Here is a 24,212-nt window from a genome sequence, read left to right on the forward strand (position 1 = left end):
TGCGTTTCCAGTCAATTCTGTGGCATGTTTTGGAGTGCATGGTCTGATAGGTCTGTTTTACCATAGTGGAGGTATTCAATGTGGCATTCATGTTCATCTTTTCTGACTGGGATAGTGCATCCTGTTTCCCTGTGTAAGGGAGGTTACAAGTACAGTGAATATTGTAAACCCCTGGGTGGGTAAGGTAAAGTATGAAAGAGGATCTTTGGAGGAGCTAAGTAAATTTCTTAATTTTGCTATGGGTTCGAAGGTTGTTTTAATGTTGTATTTAAGTAGTGTTCTATCTATTTCTTCTGAAATGCCCCTAATGTAATGTCAGAAAGAGGGTTATACTTCCTTCTAATTCTATCGAACAAGTATATTATGTCTGTTAATTTCATGTGTTTTTATGGCCACTTTGCCTGTTTTGCAGGATGAAAACCCTGAATTTCTGGAAGGAAAACTCTTACCTTATGAGACCAGCTAAATGATCTCATAAGGTAATAATAAAGGCTATTCTCATTCTTAGGACTATGGCATTCTTGTAATCTTTTTTGCTTTTAATGCCATTTTTATGGAGATTCTTGTGATCTTTTTTTTTTTTTTTTTTATTGTAGCCATTTTTTTTACAAATATTTGGTTAATAATTTCAAATTCTTAGTTCAGAGCTTCGTCATTGGAGCAAATTGTTAGGGCTGTGTTTGAGGGTGCTGATGACTCCTAATTTTTGTGTTGGATGGTGAATTTTTATGTATGTACTGGTATGTGTAGTTTTGCAATAGACAGTGAAGGAGAGGCAGCCTGAAGGAAGATGTGTGATGAGCGTGTTTACAAAAGGAAGAGAGTTCTTGTTTTCGATTTCGATGGTGAATTGGATATATTTGTGTTGTTTGTTCAAATGGGACCAAATGGCGAAAATATCGAATAATATATGCATGTAAACACAAGAAAGATATTTAATTAACAAAATTTTTTGGTCTGGAAATAGCAGACCATCTTCAGTGGCACTATATATATCATTTAAAAATAGATCATTTAAAAATAGAACAAGCCGCATGATGTTATATCACTATAAGAGGCGATTATATAATCTATGTAAGAGGCGAGTTTTTGACCAAAGGATGTTGTGGGTTAGTTTCAATCCCATGCTGAGTCAATCCAGATTTTTCAGGTTTGTTGTGATGAATGGAGGATTGATGTTCTTGGATTCTTTTTTAAGAGAACGTCCAGTTTGTTCAAAATAGGAGAGATCCCAGTTGCAGGGAATTTGATAAACTCCAGGAAGAGATATAGTTGAGCGTTTCTCTTTAGGAGAAGGAAAATGGGAAGATAATTTGTTAAGAGGTGAATACGTAGCTATTAACTCATATTTTTTTTGGACAAACTGGACGTTCTCTTGAAAAAAGAATCCAAGAACATCAATCCTCCGTTCATCACAACAAACCTGAAAAATCTGGATTGGCTCATCACGGGATTGAAACTAACCACAACATCTTTTGGTCAAGAACTCACCTCTTACATAGATTCTGTTATAAATTTGAACATTTATTCAAAAAAAGTGTAGAGGCCTTACTCCATTGTCCTAACCTGAATCGGAATGACTGTATATCTATATCAAAAATCTGGGAAAGTCTAATCAGGATAACTCATTAATTCATATTAATTTTATGTTATTTAATATTATTAATTAATATCTTTATTTCAATCATGTCTCTGCTTAAAAATATTCCCTTTAATACTTAGTGATATAACATCATGCGGCTTGTTCCATTTTTAAATGATCTATTGTTAGTATTCCACCTTGTATTTTTTTAAAACTGTTCTTGTAGTGCCACTGGAGATGGTCTGCTATTTGCAGACCGAAATATTTGGTTAATTAAATATCTTTCTTGTGTTTACGTGCATATATTATTCAGTCTTTATGTCACAAGTATCCTTAAAATGGTGAAAATATCATCATATCTGAGACAGAGTTTGTATTTTAGGCTGGCCGAATTAGGGAGAGGAGTAGTGAGCCCATGGCTGTAAGTTCTTTTTGTAGGTAAAACTATTTCACCACCTGAAATACCCGGAGTAGAGTAAGTGGACAAAGAGGGCCATGATATCGGGTGGAAATATGAAATTAGATTTTATTTATCACATTCAAAGAGGTCTAAAATCCCCCCCCCCTCCAATTTAGCCAATAAAATACGAATGAAACATCATACATATTAAACTCTAATAAGCAACTAACTTGCAACCTAACCAGAATAGAAAAATTGGCCCTTAAATCCTTAAAAAATAATCCAGACAGCATACCTGGAAAAAATAACAATTTGTATCTGACCACAACACGTACCAAATGGTCAATTACAACCCTACAAACCGCATCAAAAAGAAAACAACAGAATTAATCAAACTGGTGATCAAATGGCCAGAGGAAAACACAACCAAAAAACTAATACTGCACTATGCCTGCGCTCCCCGAATTTATAGCCTGCCAAAAATACACAAAACAAACACACAACTATGACCAATAGTTGAAGGAATCGACAGCCCTAATTATCACCAAAGCCAAAAAATTAGCAGCCACACTCAAGGAGTTGATAGGTCATTCTCCCTCCATAAAAATTACACAACACTTCATAAACAAGATTAGAAACTTCACACTCAACGATCAAGATTTATTAGTCAGCTTTGACATAACTCTCCTTTTCACTAACGTCCTGATCAATGATCCTATTCTTCTCTTACAAAGCATGTTCTGAAATATTTTAACTCAAGGATTCTATTAGATATTGAACACACCTCTAGATGAAAATTGGACTATTATCCACTGGATATTAGGACAACTCTGAATGTAATAAATAAAGCCCTGTGAAGTAGTGAAGTTGGGCCAGCATAGTGAATTATGTCCAAAACTTCCAGGATGAAATGCATAGCAATAAATTGGCCCTCATTCCCTAGAAGCTAACCCACAGTAGCAAGCAAATAAACAAGAAGCAGAGAGGATGCTAAGAATCCTCAGTTACCAGATCATGCTATGTTGGGAACTATACCTTGGAGCTTTAAAAAGTCAGCACTCAAGCATGGATAATCAAATTAATAAGGGATAAAACAGTTAAAACAAGACATTCTTATATTGTGTGAAATTAAATTAATGGTGATTAAATAATACACTGCATTATAGAAGCCTAGGATAAGGATGTAAAGAATGAAATTACAATAAAAGAATGTTTAGCTGCATGTTTTGGAAGTGTGCTTTACTGTTTTAGTAAAATTACTTGTTATAAATCATATGGTATTTGCTTAGAGATTATTTTGGCCCACTTTATTTTTCTTTTAACATTGTTATAGCTCCATGATTCTCCTCATATGAACAGTCTAAGTCTCATCAATGCCCAAAACTTCTAATTCATTTCCTACTTACAAATGTTAAGCAATGCACACCTCACTTTTGATAAACAGGAAGAGTTTTATTTAATGAGTCTGTGACCATGGTGTTAATTATAATGCCACCTGCTTGCGAGGTCAGAGTCAGCACATCACTGATAACGCAACAGCAGCTACTTGCTGTTGCCACTTTGCTTGTTGCACACATTTTCACACACATATATTTAAATCCTTTCCCAGTATCACAGTTTTTGCAATCATGAAAATATAATTCACTAATATGCTAGTAATTATTTTTTTTAAATCAAGCTCAAAAAATAATTTCAAAAAAGAATACCGGTAATTTCTGAATTCTGTCACTGTTTAAAATAAACATTAAAAATGAAATTTTGTTCTGTTGCAGTATTTTGCAATAAATAAGATGCAAAATCCATTGAATGTTAGTATAATGCATTATTCACATTACAATTTTTAAGCTGTAATCTACAAAACTTGGACTCAATCATGGTCAATCAACATATTCTCTATTGTTAATAATGGATTACAATTAAATCAGTTTTATAGCTGTATCTCAGAGCTAGGGCTAAAGGGATTCCTTACAATATAGCTCTAATTTCAAATTCAGATTTCAATCTGTCTAATATCTGCAATTAGACAGATTAAATATGATCATAATACTTGATTTTTCATCATCATCATCAAATTCCTGCCATGTACCCTCAAGGGGGTGTACAGGATATGATAGTACTACATGAAAAAAATTACATCATTACTAACTTCCTATCTACAATTTTCCTCCAAATCAGTCTGTTACTTGTCAAGACTCCAATATTATCAGATCTTATATTTCTATCATCTAAGGCACTTTGTACCGTATCAATCCACCTATATCTTGGTCTTCCTCTGGGTCATTTTGCTGCCAACCTGGCAGAGAACACTTGTTTTGCTAATCTTTCTTCACCCTTTATTTCTGAGTACTTTCAGCAGCACTCAGAAATCAAGCAAATTTAAACAAATATGGTTGCAAGAAACATCCTAAAATTTGCAAAACAATCACCAGAGTTCCCAATTTATAGCCAATTTACAAATGCCCATAGAGGGCACACCACCTAGATAGAACTTTAGAGTCATATCCATGTTTCTCATTTAGTATTCTGCGACTTTGTGTATGTGTGTTGCAAGTGCTAGTTGTACTCCCTGAAGATGTCTCAGTAACAAACAAAATATTGAAAGCATTAAAATAGCTTTTAATCCTTTCTTAATGCTGTCAATACTCCATTAAACCTCCTCATATGACATAGCTTAGCTCTTGTACATTTTTTCCTGTGTTCCTTTTAGGACATTTGCTAACTTTTCGATGTCTTCTTTTCCTTTACCGGCTGGTTAAATTTCTGAGCTCACAACAGAGTACTAATCTTTCTATCCTTGCAGACAACCTCACTACATGCCTCTCTGGTGGAATGAATCAATGTTTTCTTTGGGATTTGGCAATGAATCTTCAGGGTTTGGTTTTATTCAAAGTTGCATTTTTTCTTGAATAACATTATTGTACTTGAGTCTACATTTCATCACTGAAAGTTGCTCAACTTTGATTGTTTTAAGACTTTCTTACTTTTCTTTTCAATATGATATTCAATTTTATCATGATCAAAACTAAATAGTGATCACTTCCATTTCAAATCTTTTTCAAATCTTCTGTTATTCCTTTGTCCTGAACCTGCAGTATGACAATATCACTATCAGCAATAACATAGTTGATGAGACATTTTGTATTTCTTGCATCTTCTCCCCAGGTGAATTGATGCACACCTCCATGTTGGAACCTGGATTTAGTAAATGGGCTAGCAATTCGGGATTTAGCCGACCAAATTGTATTCCTATTGGGTAAACCAAAATACAAAATGATGGTACATGACAAAATTTCATGCCGGCTGGGGTGTCGCCCGGTTACCCCCCCCCCCCCATTGTTTTCACCAGGGAACCAGGGCGAACAATGAAAAATCAGCTACTGGAACAAATCTGAAAACACACCCCAACACAACATCACCAGAGTTAAAGATCGGTACTATCAACATAAGAAGCCTGAATGGCAAAGAAATGGAGCTAGCGGAGGAATCAGTACCAGTACCAGAACAATATTAGTATCAGAACAAGTACCAGATCCACATAATAGAGGTGACTGAAACAAAAAAAGACAAAAACTGAGGAGATCATTCTGAGCAATAAATACAAAATGTTATATTCAGGCAATGACAATCAAGGAAAAGAAGGAGTAGCCATAGTATTCAACCCAAAATACGAGGCTCATCTTCTTCAATGGCAGGCAGTGTCAAGTAGAGTGATTTGGGCAAATATCAGAATGGGGAACTGGACAATGACTTATTTGTGCCTATGGTCCCACAGAAGTTTCTACTAAGGTAGAAGTGGAGGAATTTTTTGAGGCTCTAGAGAAAGCTTCTGACACAATGAAAAAGGAAAGTTGGTCCTTTTGGGGGTTCTAAATAGCAGAGTAGGAAGTGATTTTCAGGTATAAAAATGTTTTGGGAAAACTTGGAGAAAAGAGCAAAGCTAATAATAATGGCAAATACCTGTTGGATTTCTGCTCAGGACATGGACTGGTTATTACTAACATCATGTTTCAACATAAAAATGTGCACAAATTCACATGGAGAGAGGAGACAAGGAATAAGAAAAGTCTCATTGACTATGTTATTGTTGATAGTGATGTTTTCTCCCTGGTGCAGAACACAGAGTGTACAGAAGATTTGAAATTGGAAGTGATCGCTATTTAGTCTTGAGCAGGATAAAATTGAATTTCATATTGAAAAGAATACCATGTAAGAAAGTTTTAAAGAGAATAAAAGTTGAGCAGCTCTCAGATGTGAACTGTAGACTAAAATACACAAAGACTATTGAAGGAAAAATGAAAGAGTTTGAGAACAGGAATCAAACCTTGGAGATTCAGTGGCAAGCCTTGAAGAAAACCCTGATTGATTCAGCTAGAGAGGCATGTGGTGAAGTTGTCTGCAAGGATAGAAAAATTAGAACTCCATGGACACAGGAAGTTAAAGAGGCAGTGAAGGAAAAGAAGAAAGCATATCAAAAGTTCCTGGCAAATAAGTCGGCTTGTGCTCATAGAGAGTACAGAGACAAATGTAAAAAAGCTAAACATTGTGTAAAACTAGCTAAACAAAAGTCATGGGAGGACTTTGGCAAGAAAATAGAAAATAAATATCAAGAAGGTGGCAAAATATTCTGGAGGTTGTTGAAGAAACTTAGGAATGGAGGAAAGAGTTCTGTAAAAGGAGTTAGAGATGATAAAGGTGACATGAAAAGGGGAGAAAAAGATATCCTTGAAGTATGGAGTAATTACTTTGAAAATTTGCTAAATGAAACAAGCAGTGATGACAGGACAGTGATAAAAAAACACTGACCAAGCATGCAGTCAGGAATACATATCCATACTTGAAGTAGAAAAATCCATCAAAGGCTTGAAATGTGGAAAGGCAGCAAGAGTAGATGATATTCGACCAGAAATGCTGAAGTATGGTGGTATAAAGTCTTACAGTGGCTGCAGTGCATAGTTCAGAATGCCTGGACAGAGGGATGAATTCCAAACGACTGGAGTAGAGCTCTCATAGTACCATTTTTATATAAAAAGGGAAATAAAACTGCATGTGAGAATTACAGAGGTATTTCCCTACTGAGTATTCCTGGTAAGATATATGCAAGAATACTTGAGAAACGGTTGAGAAGAATTGTGGAAGAAAAGCTTGGTGAAGAACAAGCTGGATTCAGGTCAAATAGAGGCTGTCAGGATCAGATCTTCACTTTACGACAAATAGTGGAGAAATCATGGGAATATAACAAAGATCTGTATTTAAGTTTTGTCGATTTGGAAAAGGCATATGACAAGGTGCCAAGAGAGAAGCTATTCAATATGCTACAGTTATATGGTATCAATGAGGCATTATATCAAGCAATACTTAGTCTTTATTTGAGTTGTAAGTCAGCAGTTAGAATTGAAGGAAGTACAGGAAGATGGTTTAATGTTAAATCTGGTGTGAGACAAGGATGTACATTATCCCCTCTGTTATTCATTATCTATATGGATCACATTATGAAGGAAAGTGACATTAAACATGATATCAAAATTGGAGATGTTAATGTCTGCTGTTTGCTTTATGCAGACGATGTTATACTTCTAAATAAATCCGCTATAAGTCTGCAAGATTCTCTGACTAAATTGAATAACTGTTGTAATAGATATGGTATGAAGGTCAGCAATAAAAAGACAAAGACAATGAAAATAGGCAGAATCATTGAAAATGTCAACTGTGTTGTGAATGGAGAACCTGTGGAACAAGTAAAACATTTCAACTACTTAGGCACGATTTTTAGTGAAGATAGTAAATTAAATATGGAAATAGACAACAGAATCAACAAAGCTGGTATGGTAGGAAGTCAACTGAATAAATTCATATGGAATAAGAGAAATTAGCCAGAACACTAAATTAGCTGTATACAAGATAGTGTTCAAACATTTTTAACTTATGGTTCTGAGAGCTGGGTCAGAAGTAAAATACTTGACCAAAGACTAGAGACCGCAGATATGAAAGTCCTGAGAAAGATTAGCGGCGTGAACAGATGGCATCAATGGCAATATCATATTAAAAACGAGAATATAATCGGCATCCAGGAATGCGTTAGCAGAGCTAATCTCAGGTGGTGTGGTCACTTAAGCAGAATGGGGGAGGAAAGATTAGCAAAACAAGTGTTCTTTGCCAGGTTGGCAGAAAAACGACCCAGAGGAAGACCAAAAGATATAGGTGGATCGATACGGTACAAAGTGCCTTAGACAATAGAAATATATAATATCTGGTAATGTTGGAGTCTTGACAAGTAACAGACTGATTTGGAAGAAAATTGTAGATAGGAAGTTAGTAATGATGTAAATTTTTCATGTAGTACTATCATATCCTGTACATCCCTTGAGGGTACATGGCAGGAATTTGATGATGTTCTGAACAGAAATCCAGTAAGTACTTTACCATTATTATTAGCTTTACTCTTTTCTTCAAATTTTTCCAAAACATTTCGATATGTTTGGTAATCATTTCCTACTCTACTATTTACATCTCCAACAAGGAAATGATTTTCCATTCTTTGTGTCAGCTGCCTTCTCTAATGCCTCAAAAAATTGTTCCATTTCTTCCTTAGTAGAACCTTCAATGAGACCATAGGCACATATACATATCAGTCTCATTGTCCATTATTCTATTCCTGCCATTCAAGAGATTATCTTCATATTTAATGTTGAATATTATAACTACTCTTCCTTTTGTCTGATTGTCACCCTGAATATAAATCTTGTACCTTGTTGCTTAGAAAAATCTCACCTGTTTTGTCTTATTTGTTTTGTTAACAACTAATATGTCAATCTGGTAATTCAATTTCTTTTCCATTGATGCCTCTTATGTTGATAGTGCTAATCTTGAACCCAAACTCAAGTAATGTTGAGTTGGAGTTTGTTCCAGTAGCTGACTTTTTGCTGTTCACTCTGGTTCCTTGACAAAAAAAAAAAAAAAAAAGGGGGGCGGGGGAGGAATCGCTTTGTTGGCTCAGGAAATGCTCCAGCTACCATGAATTCTGTCATGGTATACCATCATGTTATGCTGGTTTAAGCCAATAAGAATACAATTTGTCCAGCTAAACCTCAAATTAGCAGCCAGTTCTTTGCATTCCTTGATCTCCTCTAGATCAGCGCTTCCCAAAATGTGGGCCGCAGCCCCTTTAGGGGCTGTAGGTTTTGTTGAGGGGGGGGGGGTGAAATAATGAAAACAAATTTAAAATGTTTTAAGACTAAGTAGATTTTTTTATCTTAAAAGAAACGTATTTAATCTTTATTATTTCTTTTTTGTTATATTTTATATTTTAATGGAAAAAATCACACATTGGCTCACAAATTGTGCTTCCTGCGTATTTTGGCGCTTAATGAATATATATTCATTTCAAAGCAGAAATCTAAGAATTGCGGTTTCAAATATTTCACCTGATATGGACTTTTTGTGTAGCAGTATTGAAACACATCCATCACATTAAATTGTTATTAAACTTCTTTTATGTTTTTAATTCTTTCTTTATTACTAATTGTTTTACTTTTCATGTGCTTGTACTGCAAATGTACAATAACAATATATCTATCTATATAAAAATATGAGATAAATGCCATGTCAAATGTGCATGCAAGATGCTAAAAATTTAATATTTGCATTTGATTTTTGCAATATTCGCTGTGTATGTTTTGTATTGAATACAAATACAATAAATATTATAATAATATATGTATATATTATGATTTTTTTTCGAGGGGGGGGGGGTCATGAAATATTTTAATTTTTCCAAAGGTGGCCCTGACATCCAGAAGTTTGAGAAGCACTGCTCTAGATAACCATCCAGCTTAGGCATCCTTACTTTAATTTCATCGTTCAGAAAATCAATGATAATGGTTTATTTCAATTTTCATATTGTATAGCATATATTGCTATTTCAGTAACTGAATTATTATTAGTGTGGTTGATATACTTCTGATATTTTTTTCTCATGTCATTTTATGTAAATAATCAGGAACAGTGCTATCAATTATAATAATATTCAAATAAACGTATTGAAGAAAAATGAAAGAAAATGAACTTGGAATGCCATACAGATTATGTTGACAGTGAAATGATGATGGAATCAGTAGAACACATTGTGATGTCAGACTATATCAGAATGCACTATGTTTTATTTCTGAGAAGATTTTGCGACTATAACTTGTGAACACTATTTTGCAATCTGAACATTTTAAAGTATATTTAATGATTGTATAGATATCAAGAAATATATAGAAATTTCTAGATTTTAAATATTTTGAATGTGTTTTCTTGATGTGAGGCAATATAGTTTTGTGCAGAAATAGTATAATATATAGGTTGTAGAAATTGTAGATGTGTTATATCTTCTTTACTTTCGTTATTGATATAATATACTAATATACTTCCTTGAGAATGCCTTACTCAACTCTACCTAGGAATGCTTCCTTTTTGGACACTGGCAAATTTATTTTTTATTGCTGCGCCAGCCAGAGTCCTATAATATGAGCTTATTCAAAATTCAGGGAATATTCCTAATTCAGTTGGCATTCATTCTAATATACTCAAATTGAATAGATACTGGTACTAATTGCAATCGTGGCCAATAATCTATTACTCAAACACTCTCATTAAATTCCCTCCCGCTATGGTTCTAAATTTTTGCAAGTGGTAATTTGAATTCTCGAAATCAGGCATGAGTCAGGTATATACAACAAAACATGTTTATTGGAACAAATTACACTTTAAAACTATAATTGGAATAGGATACTAAGCTTTTCAAAATCTCTTGTCAAGCTAGTTACTCAATACTAATTTAACAAAACACTCACAGATCAAACTGCTAATCACACACAATCTATAAAACATTAAAACTAGCTAACTATGATATTCTAAATCAAACTCTTAATGCATGCTACATTTAAAGACATTTCACAACCCGTTACTATTCTGATATAAATCATCTACAAAATTACAAATTCACATATAATCTCAGTCACATGCAGCTAAAATTTCACTCCAGACATTCCTTTGTTCAGCAGAATTACTCTATTTCAAAATACAAATCTTTATTACAGTCCACGATGAATTGTCCACTTAATATGATCTAACATTAAATTCTGTCTCATTCAAACATATAGTAAAAATCCTTACGTTACCCAATCTTTTTCCAAAGGTCTGTTAATGGCCACGTGTTGTTCGGGTCCTCCTTCGATCAGTTGCTTCTGCAATAGGCTTACGACTACGCTGCCTGTTTTACATTCTTCCGAACTCGAACTTCTCACTGCCTCGATACAGTGTTGTCTCTGCTCCTACTTGAGTGGGACATCTGGCGACTGGCACAATTTCTGCGTAGGCCGATGATTTGCGTGCTGCTCGTCATGGAATCTTGTTCAGCTTACTCAGAATGTCTGTCTGCTATCCAGCATTATGGGACCCTCTTGCTCGTCCCTCTGTCCGCTAGTCAGGAACAACCAGAAAAAGGCTTTGCATTATCACGCGCATTGCCTTATATTTCATCCCTTCTTTTCCACACGACCCTTAGTTTTCATGCCCTCAAAATGATCCTCAAGTCCTAGCTGCCGTTAGGTGCTGTATTCTAGGGAATCCCGCTTGCATCATCTTCCTTGTATGTTGTAGCTTGCAGCATTACGGCCGATACGTGCGTATGTAACTCGACCTTTGCACTCGCACTCTTAACTTCTTTGGCGACTTATTAAGTTTAGGACAGCTTAATGGGACAAGATTATACTGCTATTTCCTTATTACAAATTCATTAATCCAATAATCCTTCAGTTTAGTTTTCAATTACAAGATCTTTCTAGTACGATTTACATGTTATTACACAACTTCCTATACAACATAAATTCAGAACTGTGTACTGGCAACCAAGGTATTATCTGAGTTAGCCAAATTCTTATGTTAGATTCTGAATGAATAATTTCTTAAAATTCGTCCATTCAGGATCTAACAGATGTATGAAGATATGTGAAGTGTGAAATTTCCTGATTTAGGGTTGTAGTTCATAAGGCACACTTGTAGGTGGCACTGAAAAACTGAGTTAGGATAAGAAATTTTTTTTATACAGTAAGAGTGGCTGAAAAAAAAATGCAAGCAGTTCCAACATAGGTTTGTGATATAATTTAGCGGTAATACAATTATTTAATCTATTGCAGTGGTTCTTAACCAGTGTTCCATGGAACACTGGTGTTCTGCGAACTGGTTACAAGTGTTCTGTCAGTGAAAGATGTCACGACACAGTTCTGAGTATAATTGGCTACTCATAATAAAAGTGTCGAGGGAATTATTTCCGTTATAACAGAACAATTAACAATATTGGAAGAAAAGATTTGAAGTTACTTTCCTTCCTTAAATACACACAATTATGACTGGATACGAAATCCATTTGGCACAGTTAATACATCGAGTTGTGAATTTATTGTCACAAGAAGAACAATTAGTTACCTTGTCAACAGATTGTACTCTAAAAATGAAATTCTCTGAAAAATTCTCTTGAGGAATTTTGGATTTTTGTCCAAGCCAAATACTCAGCTCTCTCCACAAGGGCACTGAAAATTTTGTTACAGTTTTCAACAGCATATTTGTGAGAGCTCGGTTTCTCAATATTAACCCATATAAAAACTAAAACGCGTGAAAGACTTACTAATATAGACAAGGAGATGGGGGTAGCTATATCACATATTGGACCTAATATTGCTGAAAGCCGACAAGCTCAAGTATCGCATTAAAATAAGTTCCATTTTTATAAAAAGCAAGGCCATGCATATTTTTATTGTTAGTTTTATGACCCTAATGCTCTTGGTGTTCTCCAAATTTTTCTTATAATCAAAAGTGTTCTGTGACTTCGAAAAGGTTAAGAACCACTGATCTAGTGAGTGATATATTAAAAAAATGTTAATGGATTTATTTTTATCATATTTGACTGCAAAATATAATCTGTGGCTAAAATTACTGACAGATTTAATTTATTAGTATGGCAATTTTTCACCAATACAGAAGACATTATCCATTTATTTCCTAGAAATGAGAAAGCTGTTGAGAAAGGTATAGGATAAAGAAGAAGAGTTGAGATACCAAATGGATCAGGCTTCTGTGAGCTATCCACTGGGAGTCAAATTCTGTTCATAAATGTTGTTTGTATTTGAAAATCAGCCAAAATAATTGTTGATAAAAAAATTTTAGGAAGTTCGATATATGGTCATGTCTAGGTTATGGTCATTTATAAGCAAGGAAGGGATATGTCTAGTGTTCTGAGGACAATTTACATTGATCTAAGTGATATCAGTTATATAGCTATATAGCTTAAACAGCTAACTGATATTTTTAATCATTAAGCCTGAATTTCTTATAGTGATTTTATGAATTTGAAGACATGGATATTGAGATGTGATGGCATTTATATGAAATAACTGAATGAATAAAATGAACCAATTTATGTATTCTCACTTGGATGATGACGTGCAGGAATGTTTTATTTATTTTTTTTTTTTCAGAGTATATTTAACCTATTTTATTTTGATATTTTAATTGATACAGAATTTCATCAATTTGCTTTTTTTTATTTATTATGTGTCTCACACTCATATAATATATTCATATCATAGGGCTAAGGACTTTTTCCCCCATTTTTATTAATTTTATATATTTTTAAACTTTTCATATTTTTTTTTTACATAGTCTGGAAACTCAGCTCTAGAGACCAAACATGGAACTTTTTCAAGACACTTCAGGCTTTCAATAAGCAGGGCAGTGATCTCACATCAGGTGATGAATTCATCTCCCACCATTTGATAACATTCAGAGTGACATCAACAGTAATTTAAGCTCAGTTAATTAGCAAGCATGGTGTTCAGAAATGTTTAGTGAAAATTACAGCTGGATTAGTGAAATAAAAGAAGCCAGTCTGAATTGTAAGCATTAATAGCCACAAGAAGTTCTTTGTTTGGGTATGCACAGCAGGAAATCAAAGATAAATAATCCAAGAGAGCAGGGTAGTTACCTTGCTCTCTTGGATTATGTCTTTATCACTCCTCAAATTCATTAGAATTTGGGGAGTGATAAAGACAGGAAATGAATTTAGCACTAAAATTTTGAGGTCAAGCAGATCTAGAAGGGATCATGGATTTGCTGTTCATTCACATGGGATGTCAACATCTGACAGATACACAAGTAATCAAATTCTCATTATAGCAAACCTATAAATGAACCACAGGAACAAAAAAATTACTTTCATATATGCTTCAGAGTTTGTTATGGTGAATGTATTTGTTATAAGTATTTGTTGTTTTAAGGATACTTGCGACATAAGACTGAATGATATAATCACGTAATCACAAGAAAGATATTTATTTAACCAAATATTTCGGTCTGGAAATAGCAGACCATCGTCGGTGGTATTACAAGAACAGTTTAAAAAAATATACAAGCTAGAATACTAACAATAGATCGTTGAAATTAGAACATGACATCACATCACGCGGCATGTTCTAATTTCAACGATCTATTGTTAGTATTCTAGCTTGTATATTTTTTTAAACTGTTCTTGTAATACCACCGACGATGGTCTGCTATTTCCAGACCGAAATATTTGGTTAAATAAATATCTTTCTTGTGATTACGTGATTATATCATTCATTTGTTATAAGTGTTTGTTTATAGCAAGCCTCCACTGTATCATATTATGAAAGGAAGAATCATGCAAAGTATAGTTCAGATAAGCTTGGTTTGCCTATTGGATTTATGTTTGTGTTAAGGCCACACATTTAAAAGCCTACATGAAAGAGATTTTTTTAATATGTATTTGTGTGTGTTTCTTTTTGATTTTTTTTGTTGAATGTCTGATAAGCAGAAGTTGCTGAAAACCAACAGCAACTGATGAGAATATTTGTTTCTTGCATTAAAAAAGAGATGAAACAGACTTTTTCTTAAGTAAAAAAAGATAAGTTAAAGGAAAAGAAATTTTATGATAAGTGCACTATCCTTCGACTCCAATCTGAAAAAAAAAAAAAAAATTAAATAAACAAAATCTTTGGGCTAGTTTATCAGCTTGACCATTACTATCTGTAGATGATAGATAAGGCCAGATACAGTATGACTCATTGCATTTAATTACTTACACATTCTTCATAGTTACTAACCTCATCAAAAAGCTGCAACAAAACAGTCAACACATCTGGATGGGCTTTGTCCACTTCGTCAAAGAGTACAACAGCGTTTGGACATTCTTTTAGTTTTTTTGTCAGCTGTCCACCCTCATCATGACCAATATAGCCTGGTGGGGAGCCTATCAGTTTTGCTACCTAAAAATACCAAAAGAAGAACAAGTTGTAAGATTAACATATCAAAATGTAACAAATACATGGATTTTCTGACACTACGTTTCCATATCACTTCTGATGTCAGATAATAGAAAAAAATAGCGAAATCTTAGAAAATAATGGAGCTACCCTGAACCTCCAACTAGAGACTAAGTTAAAAGACTAATATAAAATATTAATAAATACAGATGAGTAATTTAATGTGTAACCATGTGCCTATGGTCCCACAGAAGGTTCTTCTAAGAAAGAAGTGGTTGGGTAATTAGAATAGGCACGTGACATTAAAAAAATGGAAAAAGTGGTCCTTGTTGGAGATCTCAACAGCAGAGTTCCTATATGCCTGCTGTTTCCTACTGAACAGTAAGAAACAGCAAGCATAATTCTTATCACCATCCCCTCAGCATTTCATGCCATGGTAGATACAGCACTGATGTCCAATAAAGCTTTATGTGCAAACACATTATTTGCTTACACTTGAATAAAGAATTAAGAACATAATTTCTTGGCATTTTAAATTTAATTTAGAACCAAGTGAAAAAAAAAACTTTTTACAACTTGCTCTAATCCAAAGTATTTTAATAATAAAATGTTATACCTTTTTACTGCTTGTATATGGGATATATATGATTTCTGCTTACTTTAACCTTAGTATCTCAAGCTCAATATAGAACACAATGAAATTGTAAATACTGCCACTACCAACATATAAATCATGAGAATGTACGTCCAAACTGCAAATGCCGGTTCCCTGAAAATATACTCCATATATTTGTAACTTTTCTTACTAACTTAATATCAATATTTTTCCAAATCAATTTGTTATCTGCCAGCTGCAACGTTATCAGATCTTATATTTCTGTCTTCTAAGGCACTTTTTACCGTATCAATCCACCTATATCATAATAATAAATTATACTAGTGTCGGGCAGTAGATGGCGTTGGCGTAGGTGCTGTTAGTTGTAGTTGGTGGAAATAGACAGATGTAGAGTAGGTGTCCTACCTCGATGAGTCTTTGGACTCCCTGGAGGTGTCGCATAATAATAATAATATATCTTGGTCTTCCTCTGGGTCTTTTTCCTCCCAACCTGGCAGAGAACACTTGTTTTGCTGATCTTTTCTCTCCCATTAAGTGACCATACTACCTGAGATTAGCTCTGATAACGCATTCCTGGATGCTGACAATATCAAGTTCTTTCCTAATATCCTCGTTTTTAATAAATTGCCATTAATACCATCTGTTCATCCCTCTAATCTTTCTCAGGACTTTCATATCTTCAAGCATTTCTTCTCAGTTCCCAGATCCATAAGTTAAAATTGGTTTGAACACAGTTTTGTATACAGCTAATTTAGTGTTTTGACTAATTTCTCTCTTATTCCATATAAATTTATTCAGTTGACTTCCTACTATACCAGTTTTGTTGATTCTGTTGTCTATTTCCATATTTAATTTATCATCTTCATTAAAAATTGTGCCTAGGTAGCTGATATATTTTACTTGTTGTATAGTTGTTCTTCATTCACAATGCAGTTGATATTTTTAATGCTTCTGCCTATTTTCATTGTCTTTGTTCTCGTTATTGCTGATTTTCATACCAAATTTATTACAACAGTCATTCAATTTAGTCAGACTAGTAGCAGATTTACTTAAAGTACTTCATCTGCATAAAGTGAAGAGCTGAGATTAACATCACCAACTTTGATATCGGGTTTCATAAAAAGTTGAAGAAGGAAAGTGGTGAAGAATAACCACTTTCCTTCATAATGTGGTTATTCTTCCTGTTCTTCCATCTTCCTGTACTTCCTTCAATTCTAATTGCTGACTCAAATAAACACAAAGTATTGCCTGATATAAATACCTCATTGACACCTATCACTGTAGCATCTTGAATAGCTTTTCTCTTGGCACCTTGTCATATGCCTTTTCCAGATCTACAAAACTTAAATACAGGTCTTTGTTATATTCCCAGGATTTCTCAACTATTTGTCATAAAGTGAAGATCTGATCCTGACAGCCTCTATTTGGCCTGAATCTAGCTTGTTCTTTACCAAGCTTCTCTTCTGCAAATCTTACCAGGAACACTCAGTAGAGAAATACCTCTGTAATTCTCACATTGTTTTATTTCCCTTTTTATATATGGGTACTATGAAAGCTCTACTCCAAACATCTCAACTTCATTCGTCTGTCCTGGACTTCTGAACTATGTAGTGCAGCCACTGCAAGACTTTTATACCTCCATAATTGAGCATTTCTGGTCGAATATCATCTACTCCTGCTTCCCCTTACACATTTCATGCTTTTGATGGCTTTTTCTATTTCAAGTATGGATATGTATTCCTGATTGCATGCCAGGGTTGATTGTTTTTTGTTTTTTTTCATCATTGTGCTGTCGCTGCTTGTTTCAGTTAGCAATTTTTCAAAGTAATTACTCAGTACATCAAGTATATCTTTTTTTCTCCATTTTTCATGTCATCTTTATCATCTCTAATTTCTTTTACAGCACTGTTTCTTCCATTTCTGAGCTTCTTCAACAGCTTCCAGAATATTTTGCCACCTTCTTGATATTTATTTTCTATGTTCTTACCAAAGTCTTCCCACAACTTTTGTTTAGCTAGTTTAAATACAGTGCTTAGCTTTCTTACATTTGTCTCTGTGTTCTCTAAGAGCACAAGCTGGCTTATTTGCTAAGAACATTTCATATGCTTTCTTCTTTTCATTCACTGCCTCTTTAACTTCCAGTGTCTACCATGCAGTTCTGATTTTTCTATTCTTGCAGAAAACCTCACCACATGCCTCTCTGCTGAATCAGTGTTTTCTTCAGGGCATGCCACTGAATCTCCAAAGGTTTGCTTCATTCTCAAACTCTTTCATTCTTGAATAATGTTTGTGTATTTTAGTCTCTAATTCACATCTGAGATATGCTGAGAAGGGTAAATCTTTCTTAGGTAATTTGCTAATCTTCCATAACAACACCATCCATTCCCAAAAAAAGATGATAAAAGTCAACCATCAAATTACCATCCAATTTTTGTCACTTTTGTTCTCTCTATAATTATGGGCAAGGTCATCAACAACCAACTCTTACAGCACCTAGAGTCATATCAACTAATCAGTGACCAACAGTACGGATTCCACTACTTGCAATCTACAGTCTAAACTTCTTGCTTTTCACCAGACTGATCAAGTCTGGCACAGGGGGGCCTACTTAAACTGCCATCCTATGGTCTACCTTCCTCTGCAACCGGATCAGCAACTTTTTCAGTCACTCTCTACACGTCATGGTAGATGGTTTACTCTCCTCAGATTTCCCCACCAATGGAGGAGTTTCCCCAGGGAACTCCACCCACTCTCTTCCTCCTATATATAAATGACCTGCTCTCTCAGATTTCCAATCCTATCCACAGCTTTGCCGATAACAGCACACTCCATTCCTCCTTTTCATTCAACAATCCTTGTAATCTTCAAGTATTAGACTCCTCAAGATCTACCATGACCAGTGAAGTTAAACTTCACTGATTGTGAAGGACCAGAAACCTGAATTAGGATCTCCTAGCTATATCCCAGTGTGGCAAGGACAATTTTGCTAACTTCAATGCCACCAAAACTCAGTTCTATCTGTTCTCTCAGAAGAAAGAGCTCGCATCCCTCTCACTTACCTTCAGTAATACTGAGATATCCAAACACAATCAGACTTCTTTACTCGGACTGACATGCATCTCCAATCTTTTCTGGCACAACCACATCTCAACTATAGCTTATGCTCCCACCAAAAAAATTTTTTTTTATTTTTTTGCACAAGACTACTTCACACCTTCACAGCTGCTAACTTTATACAAAACCCAAATCCATCCAGCCATGGAATAATAATGCTTCCATATTTAAGGTGGAGCACCAAAATCCTCTCTAAAATTGCTCGATTCTATCCAGAAGAGGGCAAAACCAGCTGATTAATGGTCCTTCTCTCACATTCAGTTTCTGCCTTATGCCTCTTCTACAGATACTTTCTTGGACAGTGCACTGTTGAATTGGCCACTATATTCCTCCACTCTTCTCAAAAATCATTAAAACAAGAGCCACTGCTAACTAACACCCATTTGGTCCATCTTGAAACTCACTGAATCAACCTCACTGCCTCCTCCTTCATCCCATCTACTTCTGTCCTTTGGAACAGTCTCTCCAACTCTGCCTTCCCCAAAGATAACAATCTTTAGCTGTTCAAGCAAAATGTGAACTGATTCCTCCTTTCTTCTATTCCTTTTGCCCACACATGGCACTAATCTGCTATAAGTCTTGTGGCTTTTCATGTGTGAATCAGATATATATATATATATATATAATAAAAAAAAGCCTGGATGAGAGAAGTAGATATACAATACTTCAGGATTTTGTCAAGGCATCTGAGAGGATTCCATATGTGAAGTTTTTATACACACTCAAAAGGATATGCACTTAAACTTGTGGCATAGAAGATAGAAGAGTGGTTGACTAACAGCTATCAGAAAGTGATATCTTGAGGTACAGATCCTAGAGAAAGAAAGTGACTAATGGTGTGCTGCAATGTTGGACCAATATTAATGATATCTGAGGAATAAACAAAGGAAAGGAGATTATAGTAACTAATGGTTAATTTGAATCCACCCATGACTAAAAGTGTGATTAGAAAGCACAAGTTCTTTTTTTTGGCATATGGTGAGTGTGTGGAATGGATTACCATTAGATATTGTGACTGCACTTTTGGTTAATGTACTCAAAGAGAGAGTGACACATGCATGGGGGTTCTGGTGAGGCAATTATTGTCACCTTGAAAAGCATACCTTCCCTAGATGGAAGCAATGCCAAATAGACCTCTATATGGTAGATGACTTCATCACCTGGTGAAACCCAACCACACTACATATCAGAGGCATGAAGTAGCCATTGCCATGTTTCACCTCCAGAGTAGGATTTCTGTCCCTTCCCTTTCTTGGCATAGTGCAAGTGGTGGCCTTATTGTTTGTACTCTCCACATTGTACAGTGGTATCTCGCTAATCCAAACCTCTTTAGTTCAAACCCTCTAGTAATCCGAACTGTGGTTTGAAAGAAAAAAGTTTTATTTATTATGTATTATTATTTTGTGTACTATTATTTTTATTTAATAATTATTATTTTAATTATTATTATTTATTTTATTATTATTATTACAGTACAGTATTTTTTTCATACTGTCGATTGTACGGTTACTGGAGGCCTATTTTGATTTATTGTGTGTTCACGTTTGCTTTTTTATACTGTACGGTATGTACTGTATTGTCGGCATGAATCACCAAATATACACAAAAAAGAGGAAATTCAAAACGTGCATAATTTGGTTAAAAATATAAATCCAGATGTTGAAATTTCACAAACAGATGTTACGGAATGAATTACAGGTAGAACCGAAAGTGAATTCGAAATCAAATCAGATGCTGAAATTATAAATATGACGCTACAGAATGAATTAGAAGATGATGATGACAATGAAGAACTCTAAGAAAAAAAAGTAAAACATGAAGAGGCAGCTGACAGTTTTAATATGTTTATAGAATGTGCTAAGAAGAATGATATGCAATTCCACAAAGTTTTACTGCTAATGCAGCTCCGAGTAGAAGCATTCGAAAAAAGTTTAGCTTCCAAGAAAACAAAAGAAAATCAGTGACTTTTTCACAAAAAATAAAAAAACTTTTTTTGTGTTATTTGGTGAAACTTTTTTTTGTATTGTGTACAAGAAAGTGATATTTTTTTATGCAAATTAAGTTACTTACTGAACTATGCAATTTTATTAAATCAGAATCCTCAACAATACAGGTACTCACAAACTAAATCTCTTACTAAAATAAACTTGTGTACTGTATTATTTTTTTTTTTGTTTTATATTACAGTAGAATAGCTTTTTTTCTATCAGTTGATTTATTTACAGAATTAAATTGATGTACCATTAGAATCTGATTATTTTTGTCGTAAATGTTAGTTATTGTTGTCTCTTGGGGAAAAATTCCCTAATCCGAATGAGCAAGGTGTTTATTAGTTCAGATTAGCGAGATATCACTGTATTTACTTAACTAGGAAGCTGCCACCTCCTTCATTTTAGGTACAGCAGTAAAGTGGTATTATTCTAATCAGAATGAATACATTTATTTCCCACCCCACTCAAACCATTGACCTTTATCCAAGCCCTAATTTTCCAACAAATATGTCAAAGTAGTCCAAGCCAAAAATTCAGCCTATGTTAAATGGCTCAAGTCAAACTCCAGCCTCAGCTTACATTACAACCTATACCAACTGGGAGGAGAAAAAAAAAAAAAAAAAGCAAAATCTGTAAAAGCCAAATGCAATAAGCTTGCTTCCAATGCCAGTTAAGCCTTCTGGTCCCATGCCAAGACTGTGAGATGCAACTTCTGTCCCTCCATGTTTCCTTCTCTGATGGTATAATGATAATATTTCCTAAGGATAAGGGAGACCTCTTGGTATCAGTCTTTTCCAACTCTTGTGTGGACAACCAAGGCAAATCTCTTCCCATTATTCCGTGAACTGTTGTACTAAAAACTCGTGCCCCCAGAACTAACGCTCATCTTGTATGGACTCAACAAACTGTCATACTTATCTGGCATATATATCCAACAGCATGGAAACAAGCTTGTATCAAGCCTGTTCCCAAAAAAGATAAAAGTCAACTATCAAACTATCACCCTACTGCTCTCACTTCAATACTCTTGATAAAAATGGAAAAGCTTCAACAACCAGTTGTTTCACTACTTGAAAACTCATGAATTATTTAGTGAACAACAACATGGATTCCACTATTCTTACTCCACAACTGAAACCCTTTCAAAGGGCCTCACAATATGAGGACATATATTTTCCCTCATAATAATTATTCATTCATAATTTAGTGCTACTGCATGCATATAGTCCTCATCTGGAGAGACCAAAGTGTTCTTAGAAACCACACTAGATGGTAGGAGTTTCAACAGAGTTACAGGAATACCAATCTCTCTGCAGTGCATGGTGGTATCAAGGAGGAAGTGAAAAGCTGCTGTTTTGTTGATTTGAATTTGGTGATTTTATGAGTCTTCTGGAAAGGTTAGTATGGTTTTATATATTGTTATTCCTTGTAGATGAAGTGTGAATATTTAATTTGTTCATGTTTATTACTATATTTATAAAACTAACTTGAAAACAACCTGTCTTCACATGAAGACAATATGTTTGAAAAGTAATCTCATGTAGATTGCCTTTCAAACATATTGTCCTCATGTGAGGACAATATGTTCTTTGCGGCAAATAGTCTGAGGTTAGAAAGTTCTTGCACAATATTTTTATAATTTTATTCATTTTATTTTTGCAAACATAAATGAATAGTAAGTGTGTTAATTGGCATTATCTCTTTTACAGATGGATAACCAAAAGCCAGGTCCATCAGGCATTAGACTTTGCCATGATCTTGCTGGTAAGAACTTCAAGGAATACACAGACAACTTCTTCATGAGCATCCCCCTAATTAAGAAACTAAAGCAAGATGACATTTATTATGTGGGTACATGCAGAAGAAATTGACTTCAAGGTGCTGACAAGAAACTGAAAAATGAAAAGGATTTGTAGAAGATGGGACGAGGAAATATTCAGTTACCACGTCCTCTGATGGCATTACTGTCACTAGATGGGTTGATAACTCAATAGTACATGTGGTATCTAGCTACTTAGGAAAGGAGCCTGTTAGAGGTTCAGCCAGAAAGAAAAGTGTTGAAATTCCACTACCTCGCAGGGTAGCTGTTTATAACAAACATATGGGTGGAGTAGACCTTATGGACTCTCTTGTGGCTGTGTATCAAAATGATAGCAGGAACAAACGATGGTATATGAGAATTTTTTACCATATGCTGAATGTACTTGTTACTTGTTTGTGATGCACGGATCATTTGGAAATAGGAAGAAAAAGAAAAACTGGATTTGTTGGAATTCAAATCAAGAGTGGCAACTGCTTTGATATATCAAGGTTTTAGCTCAGCTAGATACAGAGAAATGAGGACGCCCTTCAAGTCAGAAGACACCACCAGCATTACAGAAATGCAAAACTCACTCTGTGCCGCATGAGAAACGTCTTGACAGTGGTGGACACTTCCCAAAGAAGACAACAGGTGCTAATGCCAATCGGTGCAGAGATATATACACCGCAAGAGTAAAACAAGATACATCTGTAGTAGATGTGAGGTTCCAATCTGTCCGGAATATTTTCAGTCTTTCCATACAAAATGAGGCAAAGAGAATAACACTATTCTTGATTTCCATAGCTCTACTGCAAATTCTAATTGTTCTACTTTTTTTTATGTACTAAGTAATCCAAATTTTGATCATTCATGCAGTGTTTCAGCAAAATATAAATTGTTTATAATCTGTTTTGTCATACTTGTAATGTCTTTCAATAGGAAGAAAAAGAAAAATTGGATTTGTTGGAATTCAAATCAAGAGTGGCAACTGCTTTGATATATCAAGAAAATAAATCCCTTAGTCTAAGTCATTTCCATAGAAATATGTCTGTAGTCTGTTGGCATTAGTGCATGATGTCTTCAGATGAAGACGCAAATTTAGCAAAATTAATGAATTCATGGTAATACTGTAAGATTAAATGGTACTGAATCATGCCATTATAATTTTTTTTTATAAATGAATATAAAAATTCATGCATGAGAGGGTTAATCTTACCCATCTTTGGATACAAGCCATAGAAAAATTTGGATAAAGTCAAATAATTGTAAGTGATATTTCCAAAATATCTGATCAAGTCTGGCATCCTGGTCATCTAACTAAACTATCATCTTATGGCCCCTAACCATTTTGAGTGGACTGCCAGTTCTTCTCTGATCATTCACAGTGCA

The 24,212-nt window shown here is 34.6% G+C and overlaps 1 protein-coding gene across 4 annotated transcripts in view; it reads right to left on the reverse strand.

The window, feature by feature from the left end:
* The window catches only part of LOC150105767 (mitochondrial disaggregase-like), a 244,459-nt gene that overhangs the window by 65,209 nt on the left and 155,038 nt on the right, over positions 1 to 24,212 (reverse strand). For all 4 annotated transcript variants that reach the window (XM_090393565.1, XM_090393564.1, XM_090393566.1 and 1 more), the window contains one exon: positions 15,143 to 15,304. In XM_090393565.1, coding sequence (XP_090249691.1) covers positions 15,143 to 15,304 — 162 coding nt within the window. The remainder of the gene's footprint in view (positions 1 to 15,142; positions 15,305 to 24,212) is intronic.

This window comes from Typopeltis vanoorti, chromosome 6 (assembly GCF_054136105.1).
Source record: "Typopeltis vanoorti isolate ZY-2024b chromosome 6, IOZ_Tvanoo_1.0, whole genome shotgun sequence".
NCBI classification, from domain to species: domain Eukaryota; kingdom Metazoa; phylum Arthropoda; class Arachnida; order Uropygi; family Thelyphonidae; genus Typopeltis; species Typopeltis vanoorti.